The sequence below is a fragment of the Scyliorhinus canicula genome, chromosome 8, assembly GCF_902713615.1.
Source record: "Scyliorhinus canicula chromosome 8, sScyCan1.1, whole genome shotgun sequence".
Taxonomy (NCBI): domain Eukaryota; kingdom Metazoa; phylum Chordata; class Chondrichthyes; order Carcharhiniformes; family Scyliorhinidae; genus Scyliorhinus; species Scyliorhinus canicula.
The window spans coordinates 97,331,244-97,357,134 of NC_052153.1; the positions used below are offsets into that span (position 1 = coordinate 97,331,244).

The 25,891-nt window shown below is 46.0% G+C and overlaps 1 protein-coding gene across 1 annotated transcript in view; it reads right to left on the reverse strand.

The window, feature by feature from the left end:
• LOC119969907 (transmembrane channel-like protein 2-A) overlaps positions 1–25,891 on the reverse strand; it is a 144,983-nt gene that overhangs the window by 101,098 nt on the left and 17,994 nt on the right. Inside the window, exons 7-9 of the mRNA XM_038803883.1 lie at positions 23,371–23,452; positions 12,460–12,566; positions 4,870–4,968 (exon numbers count right to left, since the gene is read on the reverse strand). Coding sequence (XP_038659811.1) covers positions 4,870–4,968; positions 12,460–12,566; positions 23,371–23,452 — 288 coding nt within the window. The remainder of the gene's footprint in view (positions 1–4,869; positions 4,969–12,459; positions 12,567–23,370; positions 23,453–25,891) is intronic.

A 25,891-nucleotide genomic window follows, 5' to 3' on the forward strand; every position in this document is an offset into this window, starting at 1 on the left:
CAAGCAGCAAAACTAGTTTCTGGCCAGGTGGAAGATCTCAAACCAAAGGTGATAATGGCAAAACGCTTTACATACTAATGAGGCAGTCCAGATCTAGGCACACACAATGGCAACATTTGGGTTTGAATAAGATACTTTGAGTGGATGTCCAGACAGAGCGGCACCAGAAGTATCCACTATAGAAACCGCCCCCGCCATCAAGAGAGACCCTCACATTGGAGGAATTCAAAAGATATCGATTGGGAGTGATCCAATCGATACCTGAAGGTAAAGCCCGCCCAGAAAAAGGCAAGGACATTGGGGACCCCTACAAAAGATAGACCCCCACCCATGGTCCTGTCTGTTGTTTCATGCTCCGGCTTTGACCAAGAACTCCAACCTGTATCCTGACTCCAGCCGTTGAGCACCAGCCGCCGAACCGTAAGTGCCAATACGACGCTCTCTACGCGAACCAGGCCCTCTAGACCCCCAGTGACCAGCACGCTCTCTGAAGGTTGCAGACCAAGATCGGAACGAAGGCCTCGCTCCCTGACCTTGCCTGTTCCTGTTTAGTTAAGTATTCTGATCGCTTAGTTTAGTCATAGCTTAGTCCCTTAGCGTGTGCATGCGTATTTATTATAATTGTATAATAAATATAGATCGTTTGGAACTTACTAATCGGTGTATCGTTTTATTACTTTGAACCTGACCTTGGAATATTTGTGAGGTGTCTATACGGCATCTGGCGACTCCTGAGCTGAAAATACATACATAGAGCCTAGTAGTGTTAAGCACACAGCCTTTAAACGGAGGCGTGTTAATACACTCCAATAAACGCGTTTTACACCCATAGTAAAACGTGCAACAGCTCGGTAGTACCATTGCAGAATGAGCTTGCTGAGTGCTGAAATACATAGTTGCTAGACTGTGTCTGTGTCAGGTAGTGAGAAAATCAACAAGAGGGAAAAACATACTTGACCTAATCCTCATCAACATGCCTGCCGCAGATCCATTTGACAATGAAAATTCAGTAGGAGTGACCACCACACAGTTCTTGTGGAGACAAAGTCTTGTCATCACATTGAGGATACCCTCCATTGTGTTGTGTGGCACTACCACCATGCTAAATGGGATATATTTGGAACAGATCTAATAATGCAAGACTGGGCATCCATGAGGTGTTGTTGGCCATCAGCAGCAGTCGAGCTGTATTCAAGCACAATCTTTAATCTCATGGTCCAGCATATCCCACATTCTACCATTACTAGCAAGCCAAGTGATCAACCCTGATTCAATGAAAAGTACAGGAGGGCATGCCAGGAGCAACACCAGGCATACTTAAAACTGAGATGGTAACCTGGTGAAGCTGCAACACTTATGTGCCAAACACCATTAAATGCAAGTGATAGAGCTAAGTGATTCCACAACCAATGGATCAGATCAAACCTATGTAGTCCTGCCACATCCAGTCGCGAAAGGTGGTGGACAATTAAACAACTCACTGGAGGAGGAGGCTCCATAAATATCCCCGTCCTCAATGACGGAGGAGCCCAGCGCATCAATGCACAATTTGCAACAGTCTTCAGACAGAAGTGCCAAGTGGATGATTCAGTCCCCAGCATCACGGATGCCTGTCTTCAGCTAATTCTATTCACTCCATGTGATACCAAGAAACGGGCGAAGGCATTGGATACTGCAAAGGCTTTGGGCCCTGACAATATACTGGCAATAGTACTTGTGCTCCAGAAAGTGCCACAACCCTAGTTAAGCTGTTTCAGATGGCATCTACCCATCAATGTGAAAATTGTCCTGGTATTTCCTGTAGATAAAGAGCAGGACAAATCCAACCCAGCCAATTACTGCCCAATTAGCCTACTCTTTATCATCAGTAAAATGATAGATGAGGCTATCAACAGTGCTATCAAGTGGCACTTGCTGAGCAATAAACTGCTCACTGATGCTCAGTTTAGGTTCTCCCAGAGCCACTCTGCTCCTGACCTCATTTCAGCCCTGGTTAGAACATGGAGAAAGAGCTGAACTTCAGAGAGTGACTACCCTTTATATCACGGCAACATTTGACCGGTATGACATCGAGGAGCCCTTGGAAAACTGGAGTCAGTGAGAATCTGGGGGAAAACTCTGGTAACCAATGGCTAGGTGGGGTTACGGGATTACCGGGATAGGGCGGGGAGTGAGCCTAGGTAGGGTGCTCTTTTGAAGGGTCAGTGCAGATTTGATGGTTGTGGTTAACCAGGTTTGATGGTTGAGGCTAGTCATCTTAATTCCAGGACATCACTACAAGAGTTCCTCAGGGTAGTACCCTGCGCCCAACCAAGTAGACACATGGGAACACCACCGCCTGGACGTTCCCCCCCCAATGTCACCCATGACTCTGATTTGGAAACATATTGCCATTCCTTTTTAAATGTAAAACGTAAGATAAATGGAATCAGATGGATGCTGGTGAACAAACTTTAAGGTAAATAGTTACTTAGTATTACATAATTTGAGTAATCCTGAAAAAAGATATGTGCTGTTGAACCTTTTCATTTTGCACTCATCATGTCAGATGTAAGAATGCCAAATTTCAACGGGAGAACATTTTTTACTGCATCAGAATAATTGGTTGGCAAGTCAATTCTCATTGGTTGGCTCGTTGCAATAGAAAATGCATCAGGGAACTACTGTCCACCGTGCTTTTGTTTAATTCAAAAAAGGTGCAAAGCCCAGACATATTTTCCTTTTGCATGCAGACTTCAGGTCCCTGCATATGAATATATAGAAATGCCGAAAGTAATTGCAATTCAAAGGGTGATTTATGTTTATTTAATAAGGTCAGAGTTGGAAGTGGGAAAACACTAAACAATGGGTGAGTTTCTTGGTGGAGACGGGATGTCTACAGCTATTCAAAACAGGTTTAAATAATTTATATGGTTTCCCAGAACAACGTTTTGGTTTTAGGTTAGCTGTGTGATTTCTCACAGAAGCAGTCAATTGAAATCTGGGAGTAGCTTTGAGACAAGTGGAGAGGGAGAATCTGCCAGAAACTGTAGACATATATCCAGAGAATACCTACAATGCAAAAGGAGGCCATTTGGCCCATCAAATCTGCACTGACCCTTCAAAAGAGCACCCTACCTAGGCTCACTCCCCGCCCTATCCCGGTAATCCCGTAACCCCACCTAACCTTTGGATACTAAAAGGCAATTAACATAGTCTTTGGATGGTGGGGTTTCAGAAACTAAGGGTGTTTTCTGATTTGGACTCACTAAACTTGAGCTGGAGTGTCCACAATAAGGGTCATATCAACACAAATTAGTCATGACTTAGTTGCTGGCATTCTCAACTTTAAAATCTTCCAGTCCCACCAAAGTCAATGGCAATTGGCATTGTTCATTCATCCTGTAAACACAGAACCTGTGGTGAGGGTTTACCTCCGTGGAACTGGAAGATCCCGCAAGTGGGGAGGGCCAGAAAATTCCACCCCATGACTTGAACACAAAAAAACTATCTTGACATTCCAGTGTGGACCGAGGGAGTGCTGAACTACTATAGATACCAAGGAGGATTTTCCAGCCCCGTTTTCAGTGAGTGGGAATGGCAGTGGGGGCAGAGAATTGATGGAATGTCTGAAAATAGATTTCATGGCAGCAGGATTTCCCCGCTTGATTCACCCCGCTCCTGCTAGTGGCATAATGGGGTTCTGGCCATGTAATAATGAGAATTCCATTATAATACATGACCATCTCCTTCGCAGGCCTCCCTAATGTGTCATCGCTCTGTGTTGGGAATTCACTCCCCACTAGCATGACGTCCCATCAGAGGGGTTTACCATAGGTTTTGGAAAATGTGGAACTGGCGAAGAGAACCCGTCGGGAAAGCACAGCTAAGTACAGCCACCAGGTGAGAGGGTCAACTCCGGACAGAACCCTGGCAGTGCCCATTCACTACCAGGACAGTGCCAGGTGGGATCCTTTGTTAAGGAGATTCATGGTGGGGAGGGATTCCCTTGGGAGGGGCCTCCCTAGGGTGGGGGGGGGGGGGTTTCCTGTGTTCACAGGGGGTTAGGATTCGTGGAGGTTGTTCTGGGGGTCTTGTGTCATTGTGTTTTTATTTAGGTTGGAGCATCTTTTAATCTTTCAAAAACTGAAGTTGTGGGCTCCAGGATGGCATTTGTGGGATCTGTCCCTTCATTTTTTACAAAGTGTTTAAAAGTACAGGGTATAAAGCCAGCAAGGCAGCCAGCGAGCTGCCCTCCAATTTTTCCACCCAACACAATACTTTGAAAAAAAACCCAGAAAATTCCGCCTGCCATCTTTCAGATGAGACATTAAAATAAACCAAACTGCCAATCAGTAAGGAAATCAAGGGTAATGGGGATAAGGTGGGAAAGTAAAGTTAAAGATTATATCAGATCAGCCATAATTTCATTAAATGGCAGAGCAAACGCAAGGGGCCAAATGGCCTACTTCTGCTCCTACAGCCTATGGTTTTACAGCTCTCTTCAGGTGGATGTAAATGATCCCTATACACTGTTGCTGTTCTGGGCAATATTTATCCCTAAACCAATATCACACAGCAGATTAAATGGTCATTATCACATTCCTGTTTATGAGCTTGCTGTGCACAAAATGGCTGTGCATTTCCTACATTGTGACAGTGACTACACTTCAAAAGTATTTAATTGGCTGGAAAGTGCTTCAAGATGTCCAATCATCCTGAAAAGCACAATATAAATGGAAGCCTTGTTTTTCAGAGTAATCAACATGTGGAATAAAACTCCGATGAAACAGTGGAGGAAAAAGGCTTGGAATAATTGAGTGAACAATTGGATATTATAATAGCAAAACATTATTCATTAGTAGCTTGTTAGAACATCTACAAGCTCACCCCAAACTCCCAAAGTACTGAAAAATCCATAGCAGTTGGCTGTTCTTTCCTTGGCACAGTCTTCCGAGGTATACTGCCATATTGAAGGCCCATCAACACCTGAAGTAACAAAAGTATTATCAACATTCATTGGCAGTTTCTTTTGCTCATCTAAATTTTGACACTACACCCTCTAGGTATGTATTGAAATCGCTGATATGCATAGTGAACAGAAGTAGCCTCAGAACTGAATCCTGTGGGTCACCATAGCCGACTTTCAACCACTCTGAGAAATGACCCTTAACTTCTCATTTGTTTTTGCCCTTTGCACACCACTGATGTCCACTTGCACACACCTTCATCATCTCTAGTAATTTTGCATGTGGCCTCGAGCTAAAAGCTTTCTCCTAAATTCTATGTATTCTACAACCACTATAAATTCTCTTCTATCATATCTGTTATCTCCCCAAATTGGGTATGCTGCTGCACTCTTTGGGCTTTCCTCATCATTCCCTTCGTCAAATCAGATGAACGCTGGAATTCCAAAATGAAAATCCATCACCACACTAAAATTATTGGTAAAATGTTTGAAATGTCTATCAACTTTTAATTCCCAAGATTTCAACAGTCTTCCTGATTGGTAATTGATTCAAAGTTTTCCTGTCTAGCAAAATGACTGATCTGTATAAGTAATGGCCTCCACTAAGTCTTCCTGTCTCTTGGCCATCATACGTGTCCCAGTTTGAAAATGACAGTTTCCTTCCTGGGCAGTAGAGTGGAGGTGAGGATGGAAATAAACAGAAACCAAAGGAAATCCCAATGACAATTAAACTACATGCCGTTTGTCTTCATCTACATGTGGCAAAGTGGACTTAAGTTGGGAAGCATCTGACTATCTTGGGATCAACATAGGGAAATAATGCTTCCTGGGGGAAGTATTTTGTCACTAAGGCTCCATCCCTATCTCCCTTTACCATTCTGTCCCACCTCTTCCACATGAATTCAGGAAGGCTTCATGAGGAAAGCCCAGGATGAAGAGGAACAATGTCAGGAGAATATGGCATAGACCCAAGATGGTATTGAATTAGGCAGAATGCAGAACTGAAGCAGGAATGTGGAAATAAATAAAATAGGGTCTCATCAAGCTTTGCAAGGAAAGTTGCAAAATATTCAGACCATTCAGAGAAAGAGAGAGCAAAACAACAAAAATCAAATCAGTTTAAATGCATTACAACCAAACATAGCCTGCAATTATTTCAACCAGAACAGCAACAATTAGGTTTTGAAAGATAACCTCTATGGCATTTAATGATTAATACCACAATTACTAGAAAAAATATCTTACTTTTGATCATAACCAACTCTCTGGCTTGCATCTAAACATTCAGAATGGTGGTTAATGGAGTCACACATTTCCTGTTTACAAACGATTAATGCACTCTGAGAATAATTATGACTTTGTGTGTTGGTTTGAAATGGATGACAGCTAGCTGACAACACTTTCATCTCTCATTATTTTTATTACCATTGACTTCAATTCCTCCCACTGTGTTCATGTATTTATGAAGAGTCCACTTACACAAGAATCAATAATAACAACAATTTGTAAATTTATAATGCACATTTAATTTGGCCCATAACATCCTTGGAGTGGCAGCCAGCGGCAGATTGCCACTCTGTAGTGACTTATCTGCGCTTTAATTGTAAAGCAGCTATCTTGCCCAACTTGCCTGACTCAGGCTAGGGAAGGGGCTGTACTGGACTTGGTATTGAGGAATGAGTGCGGCCAGGTTGCAGAAGTTTCAGTAGGGGAGCATTTCGGGAACAGTGATCACAATTCAGTAAGTTTTAAAGTGCTGATGGACAAGGATAAGAGTGGTCCTAGGGTGAATGTGCTAAATTGGGGGAAGGCTAATTATAACAACATTAGGCAGGAACTGAAGAACCTAGATTGGGGACGGATGTTTGAGGGTAAATCAACATCTGACATGTGAGAGGCTTTCAAATGTCAGTTGAAAGGAATTCAGGACCAGCATGTTCCTGTGAGGGAGAAGGATAAATATGGCAAATTTCAGGAAACTTGGATAACGAGAGTGGTCCTAGGGTGAATGTGCTAGTCTCAATGCTGCAGATGAAGGTTTGATTTGTAATGAATTTGTTACTTAAAAATGTAAAATAGAAACAACAATAAATTTCTCTTGCCTGAAAGAGAAAAAAAAAGGGCAGCACAGTAGCATTGTGGATAGCACAAATGCTTCACAGCTCCAGGGTCCCAGGGTCGATTCTGGCTTGGGTCACTGTCTGTGCGGAGTCTGCACATCCTCCCCATGTGTGCGTGGGTTTCCTCCGGGTGCTCCGGTTTCCTCCCACAGTCCGAAGATGTGCAGGTTAGGTGGATTGGCCATGATAAATTGCCCTTAGTGTCCAAAATTGCCCTTAGTGTTGGGTGGGGTTATGGCGATAGGGTGGAGGTGTTGACCTTGGGTAGGGTGCTCTTTCCAAGAGTCAGTGCAGACTCGATGGACCAAATGGCCTCCTTCTGCACTGTAAATTCTATGATTCTATGAGAGATATTGCAAAAAGAAAAAGGAGGCATTTGTCAGGACTAGAAGGCTGGGAACAGACAAAGCCTGCGTGGAATATAAGGAAAGTAGGAAGGAACTTAAGCAAGGAGTCAGGAGGGCTAAAATGTGTCACGAAACGTCATTGGCAAATAGAGTTAAGGAAAATCCTAAGGCTTTTTACTCGTACATAAAAGGCAAGAGGGTATCCAGTTAAGGGTTGGCCTACTGAAGAACAGGGGAGGGAATCCATGTGTGGAGCCACAGGAAATGGGCAAGGTTGGAAATGAATAGGTGTGAAACCTGGCCCCACATAGAGCCGACCATCGCCTCTCCCCCCCCCCCCCCCCCCCCCCCCCCCGAGACAGGATCTACTCCCATTTGGAAGCAAGTGGACGTATTAACGAGAGGCAGCACGGGTATTAGCGAGAGGCAGCACAGTTTTGTGAAGTGGAGGTCATGTCTCACTAACTTGATAGAGTTTTTCGAGGAGGTCACAAAGATGATTGATGCAGGTAGGGCAGTGGATGTTCTCTATATGGACTTCACTAAGGCCTTTGACAAGGTCCCTCATGGCAGACGGGTACAAAAGGTGAAGTCACACGGAATCAGAGGTGAGCTGGCAAGATGGATACAGAACTGGCTAGGTCATAGAAGGCAGAGAGTAGCAATGGTAGGGTGCGTTTCTGATTGGAGATCTGTGACTAGTGGTGTTTCACAGGGGCTGTTTAGGACACTGGGCTAAATCGCTGGCTTTGAAAGCAGACCAAGGCAGGCCAGCAGCACGGTTCGATTCCCGTAACAGCCCCCCCGAACAGGCGCCGGAATGTGGCGACTAGGGGCTTTTCACAGTAACTTCATTGAAGCCTACTCGTGACAATAATTGATTTTCATTTCATTTCAGTGCTGTTCATAGTATATATAAATGATTTGGAGGAAAATGTAACTGGTCTGATTAGTAAGTTTGCGGATGACACAAAGGTTGGTGGAATTGCAGATAGTGATGAGGACTATCAGAGGATACAGTAGGATTTAGATCGTTTGGAGACATGGGCGGAGAGATGGCAGATGGAGTTTAATCCAGACAAATGTGAGATAATGCATTTTGGAAGGTCTAATACAGGTAGGGAATATACAGTGAATGGTGGAACCCTCAAGAGTATTGACAGTCAAGAGATCTAGGTGTACAGGTCCACAGGTCACTGAAAGTGGCAACACAGGTGGAGAAGGTAGTCAAGAAGGCATACGGCATGCTTGTCTTCATTGGCCGGGGCACTGAGTATAAAAATTGGCAAGTCATTTGCAGCTGTATAGAATCTTAGTTAGGCCACACTTGGAGTATGAGTACAGTTCAATTCTGGTCGCCACACTACCAGAAGGATGTGGAGCCTTTGGAGAGGGTGCAGAAGAGATTTACCAGGATGCTGCCTGCTATGGAGGGCATTAGCTATGAGGAGAGGTTGAATAAACTCGGTTTGTTCTCACTGGAAAGACGGAGGTTGATGTGCGACCTGATAGAGGTCTACAAAATTATGAGGGGCATAGACAGAGTGGACAGTCAGAGGTTTTTCCCCAGGGTAGAGGGGTCAATTACTAGGGGGCATAGGTTTAAGGTGCGAGGGGCAAGGTTTAGAGGAGATTTACGAGGCAGGTTTTATACACAGAGGGTAGTGGGTGCCTGGAACTCGCTGCCGGAGGAGGTGGTGGAAGCAGGGACAATAGTGACGTTTAAGGGGCGCCTTGACAAATACATGAATAGGATGGGAATAGAAGAATATGGACCCCGGAAGTGTAGAAGATTTTAGTTTAGACGGGCAGCATGGTCGGCACAGGCTTGGAGGGCCAAAGGGCTTGTTCCTGTGCTGTAATTTTCTTTGTTTTGTTTTCTTTTGTTCAGGCCAGGTGAAGCGCCAATGTGGAAGTGCAAAAGGAGCAGATTGAAGGAGGACACACCCCTATTTTACTAGATGCCATAAAGCAGGTTAGTTCAAAGGTTCCATTTAAAAGGAGAAGGTAAGATTCTAAGGTCAGTGAATGGGATGTGGGGGTGGGGGTTTGGATGTCAGAATGGTGGATTTGGACATGGGGTGAATCCAGACAGCCGGGGGTGGAGTATTCCGACCTCAGCGGCAGAGGATTCGGACATCAGATAGGGGTGCAGGCAGAGGCATGGGGCCAGGTCGGGTTGGATCGGGGGTGGTTGCTGGGTGGGCTGCTTGCAGCAGGGTCGGTGAGGGATTGGAGGGGTACAGACAGGGTGGGGCTGGCTCAGGGGCATGGGGGCGCCAGGTCCGTGGGGGGGGGCTCAGGTGTGGGGGGTTTGGGGGAGGTCTGGATGGGGTGGCATGGCTGGGGGCATGGGGCTGGTTTGGGGGCGGGGGGGGACCAGGTTGTTGTGTGGGGGGGGGGTGGTGGTCAGCTTTCGGGGTGCTGTGGATATTGTTGGACGGGGTGGTGTGTCCAGGGGCATGGGACTGAGTTGGCTGACGGAACGGGGGGGAGGGGGGGGGGGGGGGGGGGGGGGGAGATGGTCGGCTCTATGTGGGGCCAGGGGGGGGTGGGAGGCGATGGTCGGCTCTATGTGGGGCCAGGTCCAGTCAGCCCCAATCCCCAGATGGTGCCGCCCCATTCAATCAACCCCTCCCCCCCACCCCTACCCTCCCAGTGCACCCTCACCTCCTTATCTCCTCCCCCCTCCCCCCCAGTGCCCTCTCAGTGATCCGTGACCTGCTTAGCCTTCTGTGCTCTACTGCTGGGCCTATATGTGCCCGGAGAATGCACATAAGAGGTGGAGGCATCCTGCTACCTCCCGCGTCCCATGGTTTTTGATGCCCTGGCAGGCATCCTCAGGGGGTCCTGGGGCCAGAGGGCCCCTGCTCACTTGCAAGCGGCACATGTCTTGCCTCACCACCCTGTTCTGGGTTCTGACTCCAAGACACGCCGTTGTCAGGGAGACTGGTATCAGGGGAGCTAGCGCAAACCATTCTGTAGGGTGGTTTGGAGTTGGCACCCATGTCCCCACTACCCAGTCAGTGACCATAGGGCCCTGGAGTTCACCTCGGCATGGAGGGGCAGCTGGACCTAGCTCCGGTGCCCCTGCATCATCTGGGTCTGCGAGCCCTGGCGCTCCCCAATGTCGGCAGCACTGAGTCGATGCCCTCAGCGATGCGCCTAAATGACTGCCACATGCTCTAGTCTAGAGCACGCCAACAATTGCCAACTGTGCCTGGGACAAGCTCCACAGCGCCTCAGTTATGCAAACCTGAGACTGGGGGATCTACCCCATCGACTGGGACGTGCTCTGGAGGGCCTTGGCAATGCCCACCTGAGACTGGGACATGCCCCGCAGCGCCTCATCAAGGTGTCCCCCAGCGACTGGGGCATGCTGTCGAGGTGCTCAGACATGGCCGTCACTGACTGTGCTACACCTTGGACACCACCACCCATGCTGCCAACATCATGCACCAGGCTCTCCACTGTGGTCACCACCTAGCAGTTCCACACATTGTCGGTGCCATTTCTTGCACCCGTAGCCTCTGGGACTCCTCCAATCAGCTATGGACCTGCTTGAGCATCGCTGACATATCCCGCTGAATCTCTATGACGCTCCCTCGTGTCTGCATCAGCTCTGGGTAAACCTGGCTCAGCATCTAACTGGGACCCAGCTGGGTCTTTGAATCCAACAGACCTCCGATTGCTGTCCCGCCTGGCTGTTCTGCCTCCACCTGATGGCATCAGCAACTGTGTGGAGTTCTTCGGAATTTTCCCCAGAAACCTGTCCATTACTGTCGCCCACCGAGGTGTGTGTCTCTGCGCTTATGGAGGGTGGGGTGACAGCTGTGCCATGATTACGGTGGTGTCCTTGGAGCTCCCCTTCGAGGTGCTCTCGTGAGAGGTGGTGGGGGGACCAGCCCGTATGGGCTAGCACCATTGGATGGAGATCCTGCGAGAGAATGGACATGTGGTCAGTGGAAGGGATGGATCATTTTTTATGACATTAACAACTCACGTGTGACAGGTCATCTGGGTGAGGGCCGGTGAATCTTCACCTTTGCACTAAAAGCCAACCTCAACGTCGGTGACAGATCTGTCTTCTGCCACCCCGTGATCTCCAGGGCCCGTTCCTCGTAGGGGGTGAGGACGCTGATGTCCAGCATCTCGCCGCCCATCTGGCTCCTCTCCTGTCTGTTGTGGGCCAACTTCACTGAGGGGGCATCGTGAGCCACACGTATCGTTCATCGTGTGGGTTTCGGTGGGGCATAGACGGTGTGCATGCGGGGGGGGGGGGAGTAAAGGGGGAATGGGGAGATGAGGGGGATGGGGTGATGGGAAGAAGGGGGACTGGGGAATATGGGAGGGTATGGGGGTGGGGGTATGGAGTGGTTCGGCATGTGTGGCACTGCTGGACATTGGTGGGCCGGGGCATGAAACGGTGCTTGGAGGGTGTGGTGATATGCATCACTGTAAATACACAAGGGGTTAATGTAAATACACGTAGACTAGCTAGACACTGAAGGGAGCACCAGAGACATGACACACAGACATTCAACCAATAAGTCAGTAAGATAGGACACAACCAATGGGCTTTCACGATACACACAGAGGTGACATTACCACAGGGGGGTATTACACCAACCCATATAAAATGACACAGCACACATGATCTTCCTCTTTCCAGTGGAGACACTCAGTGAGTACACAGGGTTGATTTGAAACACATCACACCCACCACCTGGATTGTAGCAGACTGGTTCGTCAGTCTGAGTAGCTGTATTAACAGGAGAGTCAAATCCAAGTAGGAGAATTGTTAACAGTTTAATAAACATGTTAAAGCTATCTGCAAGTCTGAACCTTCCTTTGTCAGAGTGCACATCAAGGAAGCAGCTTATGCAACGTCAAGAACATAACAAAACAGAGGGGGCGATGCGTTCTCAGGGGGGAGGGAGTTCAGGGGTCCAGTGGCAACCCATCCATGTGGTCCGGTGGAGGTCGTTGATCCAGCCAACTGAGCTAATCCTGCTAGAAGTGTAATCAAGAACTCAAGACTTACCTCTGGAATGACAACCAAGCCAAAAGTTAAACTAAAAAGAACCAGATTCATCCCATAGAGCCACCGTAGAAAAATGAAATATGAAGCTACGGAAGAACCAAAGTGACCTGCGATAAAAGAAACATTTCTATCAACTTCATATAGTTCAAAATTTCTTTCTGAAAACATGCAGGTTAAATATGCACAATTTCACTCTCCCATTCAATTTGTTTACTGATAATTAAGTTTCTCAGTGACTGAATAACTTTAAATATTCAACAAATTGCTTTTATTTAGTATCTTTAGCCGAATAAATTGTCCCAGTCCACTTCACAGAAAAAGGAAAGGGGAAAGAATCATTGAGCAGGTATATCAAGATTTGAATTAGGGTGGTGACCAAAGACATGATTAAAGCTATAGGTTTTGAGGAGATCATTTTTGATTGGCGGAGACAAAGTGTGTCAGATGGGTTTTTGAAAAAGTTTCCAGAGTGCAGTGATCACTGCTAAGACAGTAAAAGAGATATAGAAAATAAATAGTTTGGAAAAACTGGAGGTTATGAGTTGGTTGAGGGTGTAAGGAGGTGGATTTTGAAACAAATACACTGAGAGATAGGAATATCAGTTAAGGCAGAAGTGCATTGGTGGGACCAAGTGAGGACGGAAATATCGACGTCGCGAATTCGGCTGATAAACTGGTCATTTATTGTAGATCTTGAGGTAGGGTATGAACACTTATGATACGTTGAGTTGTTGAGGGATGATTACTGATATGAGGACTTCATTGGCAGTGGGGCTGAGCTACAGAAGAGGTAGCTAATGTTACAAAGGTGGAATTAGACACTGGGCAGAATTATGAGCCCATGTTAGCTGTCAGTGAAAACAGCGACTGAGGTGGAAAATTGGGAAATCAGGAAAGGTGATTCCGATCTTGTTTCACAATTTTCCACATCCTCACCGATATCATAATGAGGCTCCGCACACAAAAGGCAAGAACCTCATTGTAATAAATTTAAATAAATGTTAATATTATTAATGAGCCCCCACCACATGATTTCACTTAAGTGTGACATTACGTTGGCGAAATACATCACAGGTATAAAGGTGTGAATTAGTTGAGGAATTCTCCCGGGGGTGCAAAGGTAAGTATATCCCAGGCACAGGTTGGCACTGCCCCAGGCAGAGGTTGGCACTGCCCACTGTCAGCCTATGGTGAGGGACAGTGCGGGGGGGGCCCTCTGGGAAGCCCAATTATGGTGGCGGGGAGAGATTGCTGAGGACATGGCAGTAACGGTGGAGCAGCCATTGAGGGGGTGCAGCCATTGAGAAAATACTGGGCACTGAGGTGAGGGGAGCAGGAATTGATGTGCGGAGGAACTTGCAGTGATATGGGGGGGGGGGGGGGGGGGGGGGTTTGCTGGCGATACTGCTGCGGTGGTTTTTGATCATGCGGGGGTAGGGGGAAGCCCCCAATGATTACACAGTGGGGTAGAGGAAGATTCCCTGATACCTTTGTGGTAGGGTTGGGGGAGTGCTTGGGGAAGTTTTAACTCTCTTCTGATTAGGGCTGCCTTTCAAGATGGCGCACCAATCTCTGTGGTGCTGGCCTTCCAGCCTCTATCAGGCCCCGCCCCACCAGACTGGCAGCATAAACCATGCCTAGGATTTTTTTGTCAGAGTGCCAGACAACATGGTCTGAAAACGCATGAGATACAGTCGGGTTTTCAGTCAGGCCTGACACCCCGACAATTAGATAAATTCCACCCACTCTTGTAATAGATATATTTTAGAATCATAGAATCCCTACAGTGCAGATGGAGACCATTCGGCCCATTGAGTCTGCACCGACCCTTGGAAAGACCACCCTACTCAGGCACAATCCCCCGCCCTATTCCTACAACTCAACTCTTTTTTTTTATTCTTTTTTTTTAATAAATTTAGAGTACCCAATTATTTTTTCCAATTAAGGGGCAATTTAGTGTGGCCAATCCACCTACTGTGCACATCTTTGGGTTGTGGGGGCGAAACCCACGCAGACACGGGGAGAATGTTCAAACTCCACACGGACAGTGACCCAGAGCCGGGATCGAACCTGGGACCTCAGCGCCGTGAGGCAGCTGTGCTAACCACTAGGCCACCGTGCTGCCCTCCTACAACTCAACTCTAATGGGCAATTTAGCATGGCCAATCCACCTAACATGCACATCTTTGGACCATGGGAGGAAACCGGAGCACCAGGAGGAAACACACACAGACAAGGGGAGAATGTGCAAACTCCACACAGACAGTCACCTGAGATTGGAATCAAACCCGGGTGCCTGGTGCTGTAAGGCAGCAGTGTTAACCACTGTGCTACTTTGCCGCCCCAAATATGGGGTGAGAGGCTCAGCTCAGGATTAAGGATGACATTAAGGTTGTGCCTTTTCTGGTCTAGTTTGAGTGAGAAGTAAGGAATATATTTCCAGTGAAAGAAGATTTTAGGCTTGCACAGCAGAAGGTGAATCAAGAGCAGGAGGAGGCCTTTTGGCCCTTCAAGCCTGCTCCACCATTCATCACGATCATGGCTGATCATCCAAATCAATAGCCTAATCCTGCTTTCTCCCCATAGCCTTTGATCCTATTTTCCCCAAATGCTATATCCAGCCGTCTCTTGAATATATTCAAAGTTTTAGCAACAACTACTTCCTGTGGCAATATAATTCCACAGGCTCACCACTCTTTGTGTGAAGAAATGTCTCGTTATCTCTATCCAAAATGGTTTACCCTAATCCTCAGGCTGTGACCCCTGGTTCTGAACACACACATCATTGGTAAAATCTTCCCTGCATCGACCCTGTCCAGTCCTGTTAGAATTTTATAAGTCTCTATGAGATCCCTCCTCATTCTTCTGAACTCCTGCGAGAACAATCCCAACCTAGTTAATCTCTCCTCATATGACAGTCTGCACACTCCCCTCTCCCAATTTGCAACCATTCAAGTAGTAATCTGCCTTCCTGATTTTGCTACCAAAGTGAATAAACCTCACACTTATCCAAATTATACTGCACCTGCCATTGATTTGCCTACTCGCCCACCTGTCCAGATCATGATGTAGCATCCCCGCATCCTTGTCACAATTCACCCTTCCACCTAACTTGATATCATCTGCAAACTTTGAGATGTTACATTGTGTTCCCTCATCCAAATCATTAATATATATTGTGAATAGCTGGGGTCCCAGCACCGTTCCCTGTGGTACCCCACTATTTACTGCCTGCCAATTTGAAAAGGACCCATTAATCCCTACTCTTTGTTTCCTCGCTGCCAACCAGTTTTCTATCCACCTCAATACATTTCCCCCAATACTATTCATTTATGTGATGAAAAGACTAGCAATTATTGCCATCGCTAATTAACCTTGATAAGGTTATTGTTAGCTGCCTTTTTGAACCACTGAAGTTCATATAGTCTGCATAAATGCATGGTACCTCTGGGGAGGGTATTCTGAATTTTGATCCAATGACAGATGGTGTGTGACTTGAAGGGAAACTAGCAGGTGGCTGTTTCCATGCACCAGCTATCCATGTTCTTCTGGATGGTAAACGTCAATGTTTGGAAGGTGCTGCAAAGAAACTCTGTTGAGTTGCTGCAGTGCATCTCGTAGATGGTACACACTGCTGCCACTGTGCATTTGTAGTGCCTGTTTAAGGTGGTGGATGGGATGTCAATCAAATGACTCGCCTTGTCCTGGATGATGTGAAACCTCATAAGTGTTGTTGGAGCTGCACTCATCCTGGCGGAGTGGGAAGTATTCCATCATACTCCTGACATGTGCCTTGTTGATGGTAGACAAGTTTTGGAAGTTGAAAATGAGATAGCCACTACAGAATTTCCAACCTCTGATCTGACTGATCCAGTTAAGTTTCTGGTCAGTGGTGACTGCCAGAAAACAGATGGTGGGGAATTTGGCACTAATAATATGGCTGGATGTCAAGGAGGGGAAAAGTTCCATTCTCCCTTGTTGTCCATGGTCATTGCTTGGCATTTGTGTAGCATGAATGTTGCTTACCACTATCAACGCAAGCCTGAATGTTGTTCTGGTTTTATTGCATATAAACACAGACTGCTTTATTATTGGGGGTGATATGATTGGAACTGAGCACTGTCATCATCAGTGAACATCCCCACTTCTGACCTTATATTGGAGGGTAACTCATTGATGAAGCAGCTGAAAAGGGCTTGGGATGTGAACATGCACAATCATACAGGGAGCATGGGGAACAGCGGGTCACTCGGCTCTGGCCTCATTATCAGCCTTGGGTCAAACATGGACAAAAGAGCTGAATGCCAGAGGCAAGGTGATAGTGACTGCCCTTAACATCAAGACAGCATTTGACCAAGTATGGCATTAAGGATCTCTAGCTAAACCGCAATCAATGGGAATCAGGGGGAAAACTCTCTGCTGGTTCGCGGATGACAGTAAGGTTGGTGGAGTGGCAGATGGTAGTGTTCAGAATTGTCAGAGGATAGAGCAAGACATAGATAGGTTGGAGACTTGGGCAGAGAAATGGCAACTGGAGTTTAATCCGGATAAATGTGAGGTAATGCATTTTGGTAGGTCTAACATGGAGGGGATATATACTCAAAATGGCAAAACTCTGAGGAATATAGAAAGTCAGAGAGGTCTGGGCATGCGGGTCCACAGATCTTTGAAGGTGGTAACAAAGGTGGACAAGGTAGTCAAGAAAGCATACAGAATACTTGCCTTCATTGGACGAGGCACCGAGTATAAAAACTGGCAAGTCATGCGACAGTTGTATGGAACCTTGGTAAGGCCGCACTTGGAATATTGCGCACAATTCTGGTCGCCACACTACCAGAAGGATGTGGTGGCTTTGGAGAGGGTGCAGAGGAGGTTACTAGGATATTGCCTGGTCTGGAGGGTGTTAGCTATGAAGAGAGGCTGAATAGACTCAGACTGTTTTCATTAGTAAGACGAGAGTTCGAGGGTGACCTCATAGAAGTCTCCAAGATTATGAGGGGCATGGATAGAGTGGATGGGCAGAGACTCTTTCCCAGGGTGGAGGAGTCAGTCACCAGGGGGCATAGGTTTAAGGTCCATGGGTAAAGTTTAGAGGCGATGTTCGAGGCAGGTTTTTTATGCAGAGGGTGGTGAGTGCCTGGAACGCGTTGCCAGGGGAGGTTGTGGAAGCAGATACATTAACGGTTTTCAAAAGGCATCTTGACAAACAAATGGATTGGATGGGTATAGAGGGATATGGCACGAGGAAGTGCTGAGGGTTTTGACAAAGGTTGGTATCATGACTGGTACTGGTTTGGAGGGCCGAAGGGCCTGTTCCTGTGCTGTACTGTTCTTTGTTCTTTGGTTGGAGTCATACCTGGCACAAAGGAAGATGAAGGTGGAGGTTGAAGGTCAATCATCTCAGCTCCAGGACATCACTGCAAGGGTTCCTCAAGAGAGTGTCCTAAGCCCAACCATCTTCAGCTGCTTCACTGAAGATCTCTCTTCCATCATAAGGTCAAAAGTGGGGATGTTTGCGGATGACTGCACAATGTTCAGCACCATTTGCGACTCCTCAGATAATGAAGCAGTCCATGTCCAAATGCGCAAAACCTGGGCAATATCCAGACTTGGCCTGACAAGTGGCAAGTTATATTTGCACCACACAAGTGCCAGGTAATGACCATCTCCTACAAGAGAGGATCGAACCATTGCCCCTTGACATTAAATGGTATTATAACCGCTGAATCCCCACTATCAACAGCCTGGGGGTTACAATTGACAAGAAACAGAACTGGACTAGCCATATTAATACTGTGGCTACCAGGATAGGTCAAAGGCTAGGAACCCTGCAGCAGGTAACTCACCTCCTAAGGTGTAGGTACAGCACAGTGTGTGTACCTACACCTCAAGGACAAAGCCTGTCCAACATCTACAAAGCACAAGTCAGGAGAGTAATGGAATACTCTCCACTTTACTGGATGACTGCAGCTCCAACAACACTCAAGAAGCTCGACACCATCCAGGATAAAGCAGCCTACTTGATTGCTCAAGTGACAGTCGTGTGAATTATCGACAAGATGCACTGCAGTAACTCATCAAGGTTCCTTATACAACACCTTCCAAACCCACGACCACTACCATGAAGAAGGAGAAGAGCAGCAGATACCTGGGAACCTCACCACCTGAAGGTTCCCCTCCAAGTCACTCACCAACCTGACTTGGAAATATATTGCCATTCCTTCACTGTCACTGGGGCAACATGAAAAAATGAAATGACAATCGCTTGTTGTCACAAGTAGGCTTCAAATGAAGTTACTGTGAAAAGCCCCCAGTCGCCACATTCCGGCGCCTGTTCGGGGAGGCTGATACGGGAATTGAACCGTGCTGCTGGCCTGCCTTGGTCTGCTTTAAAAGCCAGCTAATTAGCCCAGTCTGCAAAACCAGCCCCTCCTGGAACTCCCTCCCTAACAGCACAGTGGGTGTACCTACACCTCAAGGACTGCAGCTGTTCAAGAATGCAGCTCACCACCATAGAACATAGAACATAGAACAGTACAGCACAGAACAGGCCCTTCGGCCCTCAATGTTGTGCCGAGCCATGATCACCCTACCCAAACCCACGTATCCACCCTATACCCGTAACCCAACAACCCCCGCCCTCCCCTTCCCCCTCCCCCCCTCCCCCCCCTCCCCCCCCTCTCCCCCCTCCCCCCCCCTCTCCCCCCTCCCCCCTTAACCTTACTTTTTTACTAGGACACTACGGGCAATTTAGCATGGCCAATCCACCTAACCCGCACATCTTTGGACTGTGGGAGGAAACCGGAGCACCCGGAGGAAACCCACGCACACAGGGGGAGGACGTGCAGACTCCACACAGTCAGTGACCCAGCCGGGAATCGAACCTGGGACCCTGGAGCTGTGAAGCATTTATGCTAACCACCATGCTACCCTGCTGCCCCATGTGCCAGGTAATGCCAGCTTCTGAAAGGCAACTAGGGATTGGCAATAAATGCGTCTAACAAGTGATGTCCACATCTCGTAAATGAATATTTAAAAAAGTTTAAAAATCATAGAGCCAGAGACACAGGTTCAATTCCAGCTTTGGCCGACTGTCTGGGTGGAACTTGTATGTTCTTCCTGTGCCTGCATGGGTTTCCTCTGGGTGCTCCGGTTTCCTCCCACAGTCCAAAGATGTTTATATTAGGTGGATTGGCCATGATAAATTGCTCCATTGTGTCCAAAGGTTAGGTGGGGTTAGGGGTTTGTAGGGTGTGGGCCTAGGTGGGGTGCTCTTTCAGAGGGTGGGTGCAGACATGATGGGCTGAATGGTCTTCTTCTGCACTGTTGGGATTTTATCAAGAGCAAGATTTTGGTCCCTGTTATGATTTGCAGGTTGTTAAAATTAAACTTGAAGAGAATCAACGCATAGACCCCAATCCTGCCTCATTCCTCCAAGATTAATTTAATTCAGAGGATAAATGGAAGGAATAAGAATAGCTTTTACTATTCTGATAGTTGTTCTGCCTGAACTTTGGGCAATATATTGTTTGTCCCCCATCTCATGATGGTTGATTCTTTTTCATGAATGTGTATTCAAATAATTAGAACCAAATTAATACATTTCTAGGGAAGGAGACTAGACTATCTCATACTATTCCAATTTTAGGATTTGGCATTTATAAAGTAGCCTCATTCAGTTTGTTGGACAATGGGTCCCACCATTGTTGTTGGAAGTGGGAGTGAGGGGCTTTGGAAACTAGCAGGACCCGAGACTACATTTTTATGGATGCAACCAAACAAGTGGCTGCCACTGGGCCCATCATCATATTAAAATGGTACGTCAGTGGCAAGCCCACAATGCCTCCCCATACCATTTTTTCAACTTTCCCACCTCCGAGCCTCTTGCTCATTATAAAATTCAGCTAGTGTGCTTCACTTCATGGACACTCAACGTTTTTGAAGCCTCGTTGTCTTTTGTCGCCTACCATGCTATTGGTTTGTCCTACGTACGAGTTTAAAAGAGGATGTTGGTTGGAATATCAAGCTCCAAAATGGTAGCGCTGCCATCAGATCTTGCTGATTAATGGCAGAATCAGCTGACTCTTTGAATCCTATGTGCTAATGCCTTCATCAAAATGGTGCCCAGCATGGCCAGCGACAGAAGTGTGTGTGCACTGTGGGTGCCATTTTGGAGGCAAACAGCACCAAAATAAATGGACACTATATTTAAAAAGCCAAATTTCACAGCACAGAACTTTCAGTAATATATTTACTGCAGGATTTTTAAAGCACTTTACTTTTAATTACCAAAGTAGCAGAATTGGATTATGCTGCACATTTGCGTTTTATCACTAGAAAATAAATTAGAACCCATTTCACACTGTTGGAATGTGAAGGGAAGGATCTGCAAAGCTTAGAACCTAGGAAACTGAGGACAGGGTCACCAATGGCAGAGCAATGAAAACTGGGGATGCACATGAGAAGAGCAGAGATCTCACTGGGTTGGAGGTCTGGAGGAGATTAGAAATAGAGAGCGGTGAAACCATACGGCAATTTGAAAACATGGATGAAAACTTTAGGATTGAGAAATTACCAATTTAGGTCAGAAATGGAAATGATGGGGAAACAAAAGTACTTGAATTAAGTAAGAAAGAACTTACAATATAGCATTTATTGACTCTTCCATAATTTACAGGTGTCAATTATTTTTATATCCTGCAGTGTATATGTTAATGAAAGCTCTGTGCTGTGATGTTTAGCTCCATGGGGACAATTACTTTAGTGCCTTTTGCCTCCAATATCATTTGAACAGTGCACACACTTCTGTAACAATTGAATATCACTTTGGTGAAAGCATTAATACAGATATAGGGAGCATTTAACATAAGAATGCACAGTAGTCAGATTCTGCCATTAATTGGCATAATTTGATGTGTGATGAATGTAGAAATTGGTATATATCATATTTTATATTGTTGCAGTAATATTATTAAAGACCCTAGGTTAAGGTATCCAGACTATGAGTCTACTAAAGCTGTAATTAAGAATTCATAACGGTGATGTCATGATTGATTCTAACCATTTACTTGTTTACATATAGAGGACTAATGGGATATCGTTATGATTTCTGAAGATGCCCTGGAGAGTAGATATATTTATGATGAATTGTATTTAGTCCTATCTAAGCGGGCCATGTGACATTTTAGTGGAATGCAGATGCTGTAATTAATGGGAGAAGCCAGGTCTGTCTGTAATTTTGCAGTTTACCATAGGATTTGAGTCTGTCAAGACAGAAAGATTTTAAGTTGAACAGCAGTTTTTCACATGCTGCTAGGTTGAGCAGATGTGTACTGGTTCTGTTCCTGAAGGGTCTTTCTCTCCAAAGGTTTCTACACAACTAAGCAAGTGATCTGTTTGTTAACTTCATTTATAAGTAGCATATTTCAACTGTATCAGGTTGCTTAATTGCAGTTAGTAGTAGGTATATATATATTAAGTTTAAGTTTTTTCATGTGTCTCAGAACCGTTTAGTTCATAATTGTAAAGTTGGACAGGATTCTTTGGTCCCCCAGTGCATATTTCTCGATGATGTACCATTTTCTGGCAGCAGGACACTCTCTTCCCACTGCTTGTCAATGGGATTTCCTTTTGAAGCCACCCCACGCCATCAGGAAACCCATGGGCACAGGTGAGCTGCCAGTGGGAGAAGAGAATTCCGGCTGCTATTTCCTTTGATGTTTATGTGTTAGAATCTGTGTTTAAATTAAAGTTTGTTTTCACATAAAATATATCTATTGGTCAGAGTCATCACTCCTAGGGTGAAGTATCCTTTCCTCACAGTTTTACAAATTTTAAAAATCGTTTGGGGTTCTCGTTCGGTATCCTAACAAATGTTGGGCTCTGGTCTGTTATCCTAACAGATGGCATCACTGTCATTTTGGAGCTCGACATTCTAGTTAAAATCCTCTCTTAGACCAGGATTTTCCATCCATTATGTGGCAGGATCTGCTGCAGGAGATTCAGTGTCGCAGCCAAAGGTTCACTGACTTTCTGCAGACCAGATGACCCCAGTGTCAGGCAGAGCTGGAAAATCATGCCCTTAACCTCGCACAGCAGTAAGGGCCAATAGCACATGTACTATTTCAAGGAATTATCAGCTACATTCCTGTTAGGGGTTGATTAATTTCTGCTGGCTCTTGCTACACTTGTAGATTCGCTTGTTGGTTCCCAGCTTTGTTTAAAGTTGTTGAAGTCTGCAGTGAGTGGTGTGACATATGATGTGGAATTTTGGCCTGAATTCAAGGTTTTTTGCATAAACCACTTGCTGTCAGACATGGGTCCAATAGTTTATATCCTCACTGGACAACAGCTTGACAGGGAAAATGAGCAGAGGTGAAACAGAGCAGGCGAAGCTGGTAGAACAGGAAAATGAAGGAGGGTGAGAGGGTCCTCAGCAAGAGGCTCCATCCACCCACTCAGGTGGCAGTTCTTCGACCTGAACCTCAGCAAAGATCAATGGGTTAGCTACCTCCTCATCATTAAGGATATCCTCACTGAGACTGCAGCCACAGAGCAAGATGAGGAAGGATTTGTCAGTGGTGTAAAGGTGAACGCACTTGTGAACTTTTATGTGTCAGACTCCTTTCAGTCAGCAGCAGACAATATTTCCAACTGTTGTGAAAATCTGCTTCATATTCCGTATTTTTTAAGATGTGGTGATGCCGGCGTTGGACTGGGGTGAGCACAGTAAGAAGTCTTACAACATCAGGTTAAAATCCAACATGTTTGTTTCAAACACTAGCTTTCAGAGCACTGCTCCTTCCTATTTTTTAAGGATGTAACTTTTTGTTTCAGGATTATAACTTTTGGGTTGGAGGTTACACAGCTGAATTTTGATTCCAATATATTCATTTATTGACACATACTTACTCTCGATTTCCTTTATTTTCATCTCCCAAGGTATGCAGGAAGTCTTAAAATTTTCAAAGTCCCTTTTAAATTTTATCCATTTCTGAAATATTAAAGAAAGGTGCAAATGATGGCTGGCCTTTCATTGTCCGAAAACAAAGTTTAAATAGATACACTTTAAGAACTAAAATATCCCTGAGCAGATGTCATTTTAGGCCCTCCTCTTCTCTTCAAAGAACTAAGGATTTTTTTTTCTATTTCATGCAAATAGACATAAACCTCTAAAAAAATTAAACATCAGTAAAATTACAAATTTAGTTTATGATGTTTATGATGTTTATAAAATCATTCTGAATTCAGAGCTGATTTACCATGCTATATATTTCTTTAATTACTTTATTCTATTTCTCAAAGAACAAAGATAAGTACAGCACAGGAACAGGTCCTTCGGCCCTCCAAGCCTGCGCCGGCCATGCTACCCATCTAACCTAAAACCTATGGAATTCCTTGCCCAGTGAAGCAGTTGAGGCTCCTTCATTACATGTTTTTAAGGTAAAGATAGATAGTTTTTTGAAGAATAAAGGGATTAAGGGTTATGGTGTTCGGGCCGGAAAGTGGAGCTGAGTCCACAAAAGATCAGCCATGATCTCATTGAATGGCGGAGCAGGCTCGAGGGGCCAGATGGCCTACTCCTGCTCCTAGTTCTTATGTTCTTATGTTCTTTTACACTTCTGGGGCCTGTATCCCTCTATTCCCATCCTATTCATGTATTTGTCAAGACACCCCTTAAACATTACTTTCGTACCTGCTTCCACCACCTCCAGTGAGTTCCAGTGAGTTTTACCCTCTGTGTAAAAAACTTCCCTCTCACATCTCCTCAAAACTTTTCCCTTCAGACCTTAAACCTATGTCCCCTAGTAATTGACTCTTCTAGCCGGTGAAAACGTTTCTCGTTAGAATTGGCAGCATGGTGATAAACTGCTTTGTTACCGCAATATGCTTTGCTACGATGAGTGGGATTTTCCAGTCCTGCCTGATGGAGGATCTTCTGGCCCCGCCAATGGTGATCCCTCATGGTGGGATTGGCAAGCCACGCAAAACACCATGGACATCTGGGACCCAGAAGATCCCATCGGCGCCAATGGTGATCCACGTCTGCCACCAGAAAATGTACCTTGGTGGGTGGAGGGGGAGCAGGAAAATCCTGGCCATGATTTCTGGGTTCCTGCTGTTACTTGCATTCTGTATATTACACCCATAAAACTGAATACATACTTTCAGCTCATCAACCAAGATGAGTTGAAATGAAGTCTGAAGTCCATGTGATCAAACATTTTTACTTTTCAGAACAAAATTCACCAAAAGTTAACAATCATTTATTTCATCATTATTACAAGTGTCTATCCTTTAAACAAGCTAATTTTTCTAGCTCCTAATTTACTAATTGTGCCCGGAATTATGAAAGATTGTGAAGTTGATAGCTGGAAAGATACTTCTGGAGTCTTCAGGAATTGAGGTAACTCTTGTCCAAGTGAAGCTTCTTCCCCTAGCCAATTCTGATTTCCGTTTTCTTGTATTGTTGAAGGAAGCTAGATCCAGGCCTGGCAAAAGGTTTCAAAAAGCTCGGAACATACAGGGCGCGATTCAATGGAAAAACATTGGGCGTATTTGGTGGGTGTTTCCCAATGGCTGCATTGGCAAGATCGCGGCCCATATTCAACGGTACTGAGTGCCAACAATGAGCCCCCACGAGATTCTCGATATTATTGGCTCCCTCGCTCTCTGATTCATTCCACTCCTGCCTCAGCATCTCGCCGCTAATAAGGGGGAACTACTTTTAAGCACTCCCTCATCACTCACTCCCTGACCGCACACAAGAATAGCAGCACACAGACCTACTCCTCGCTTTGGGAGTGCCAAGCTCACAAGGCTTTTTGATGCTGTGATTCCCTATCTGGTGAGCACCACATAGTTGCTGATGCACATCAGGTGGAGGCAGGTTTTATTTTTTGTTTAAATATATTTTATTATAAGTATGTATCAAAGCAGGTTACAGCCAATAAACACCCCGGGAAACATACATCCCAACAATCATCTATACAGTCAGTACAGAATTGCCCCCTTTTTGTCCCCCCCCCCCACCCGCACCCCCCCCCCCCCCCCCCCCCCCCAACCCCCCGCCCCAGCGACGAACAGCTCCTGTCAGTGAGGGACGTGTCCCAGTTGTAAGTGGACATTGCCAGGGGCACTGCAGAGCATGGCCCAGTCACAAAGGAGCAACGCTGAGGACCTCGACACCATGATGCAGACAATGGGGAACTCCAGAACTGGCAGCGCTTGATGACTCAGCGGAAGCTGGAGCTCACTCCAGCTGCACCTCTGTTCCATGGAGTCTCCCAGGGCTCTATGGGCACCGTCAGAGAGGAGGAAGCGCTGGAGCCCAATCCAATGCCTGCCACCAAGGAGACTACAGTGGTCTCCAGTTCTTCTTAATCTCCCCTCCTGACACCGGCTCATCTCAAGGACAGCGGGCTAAACATTG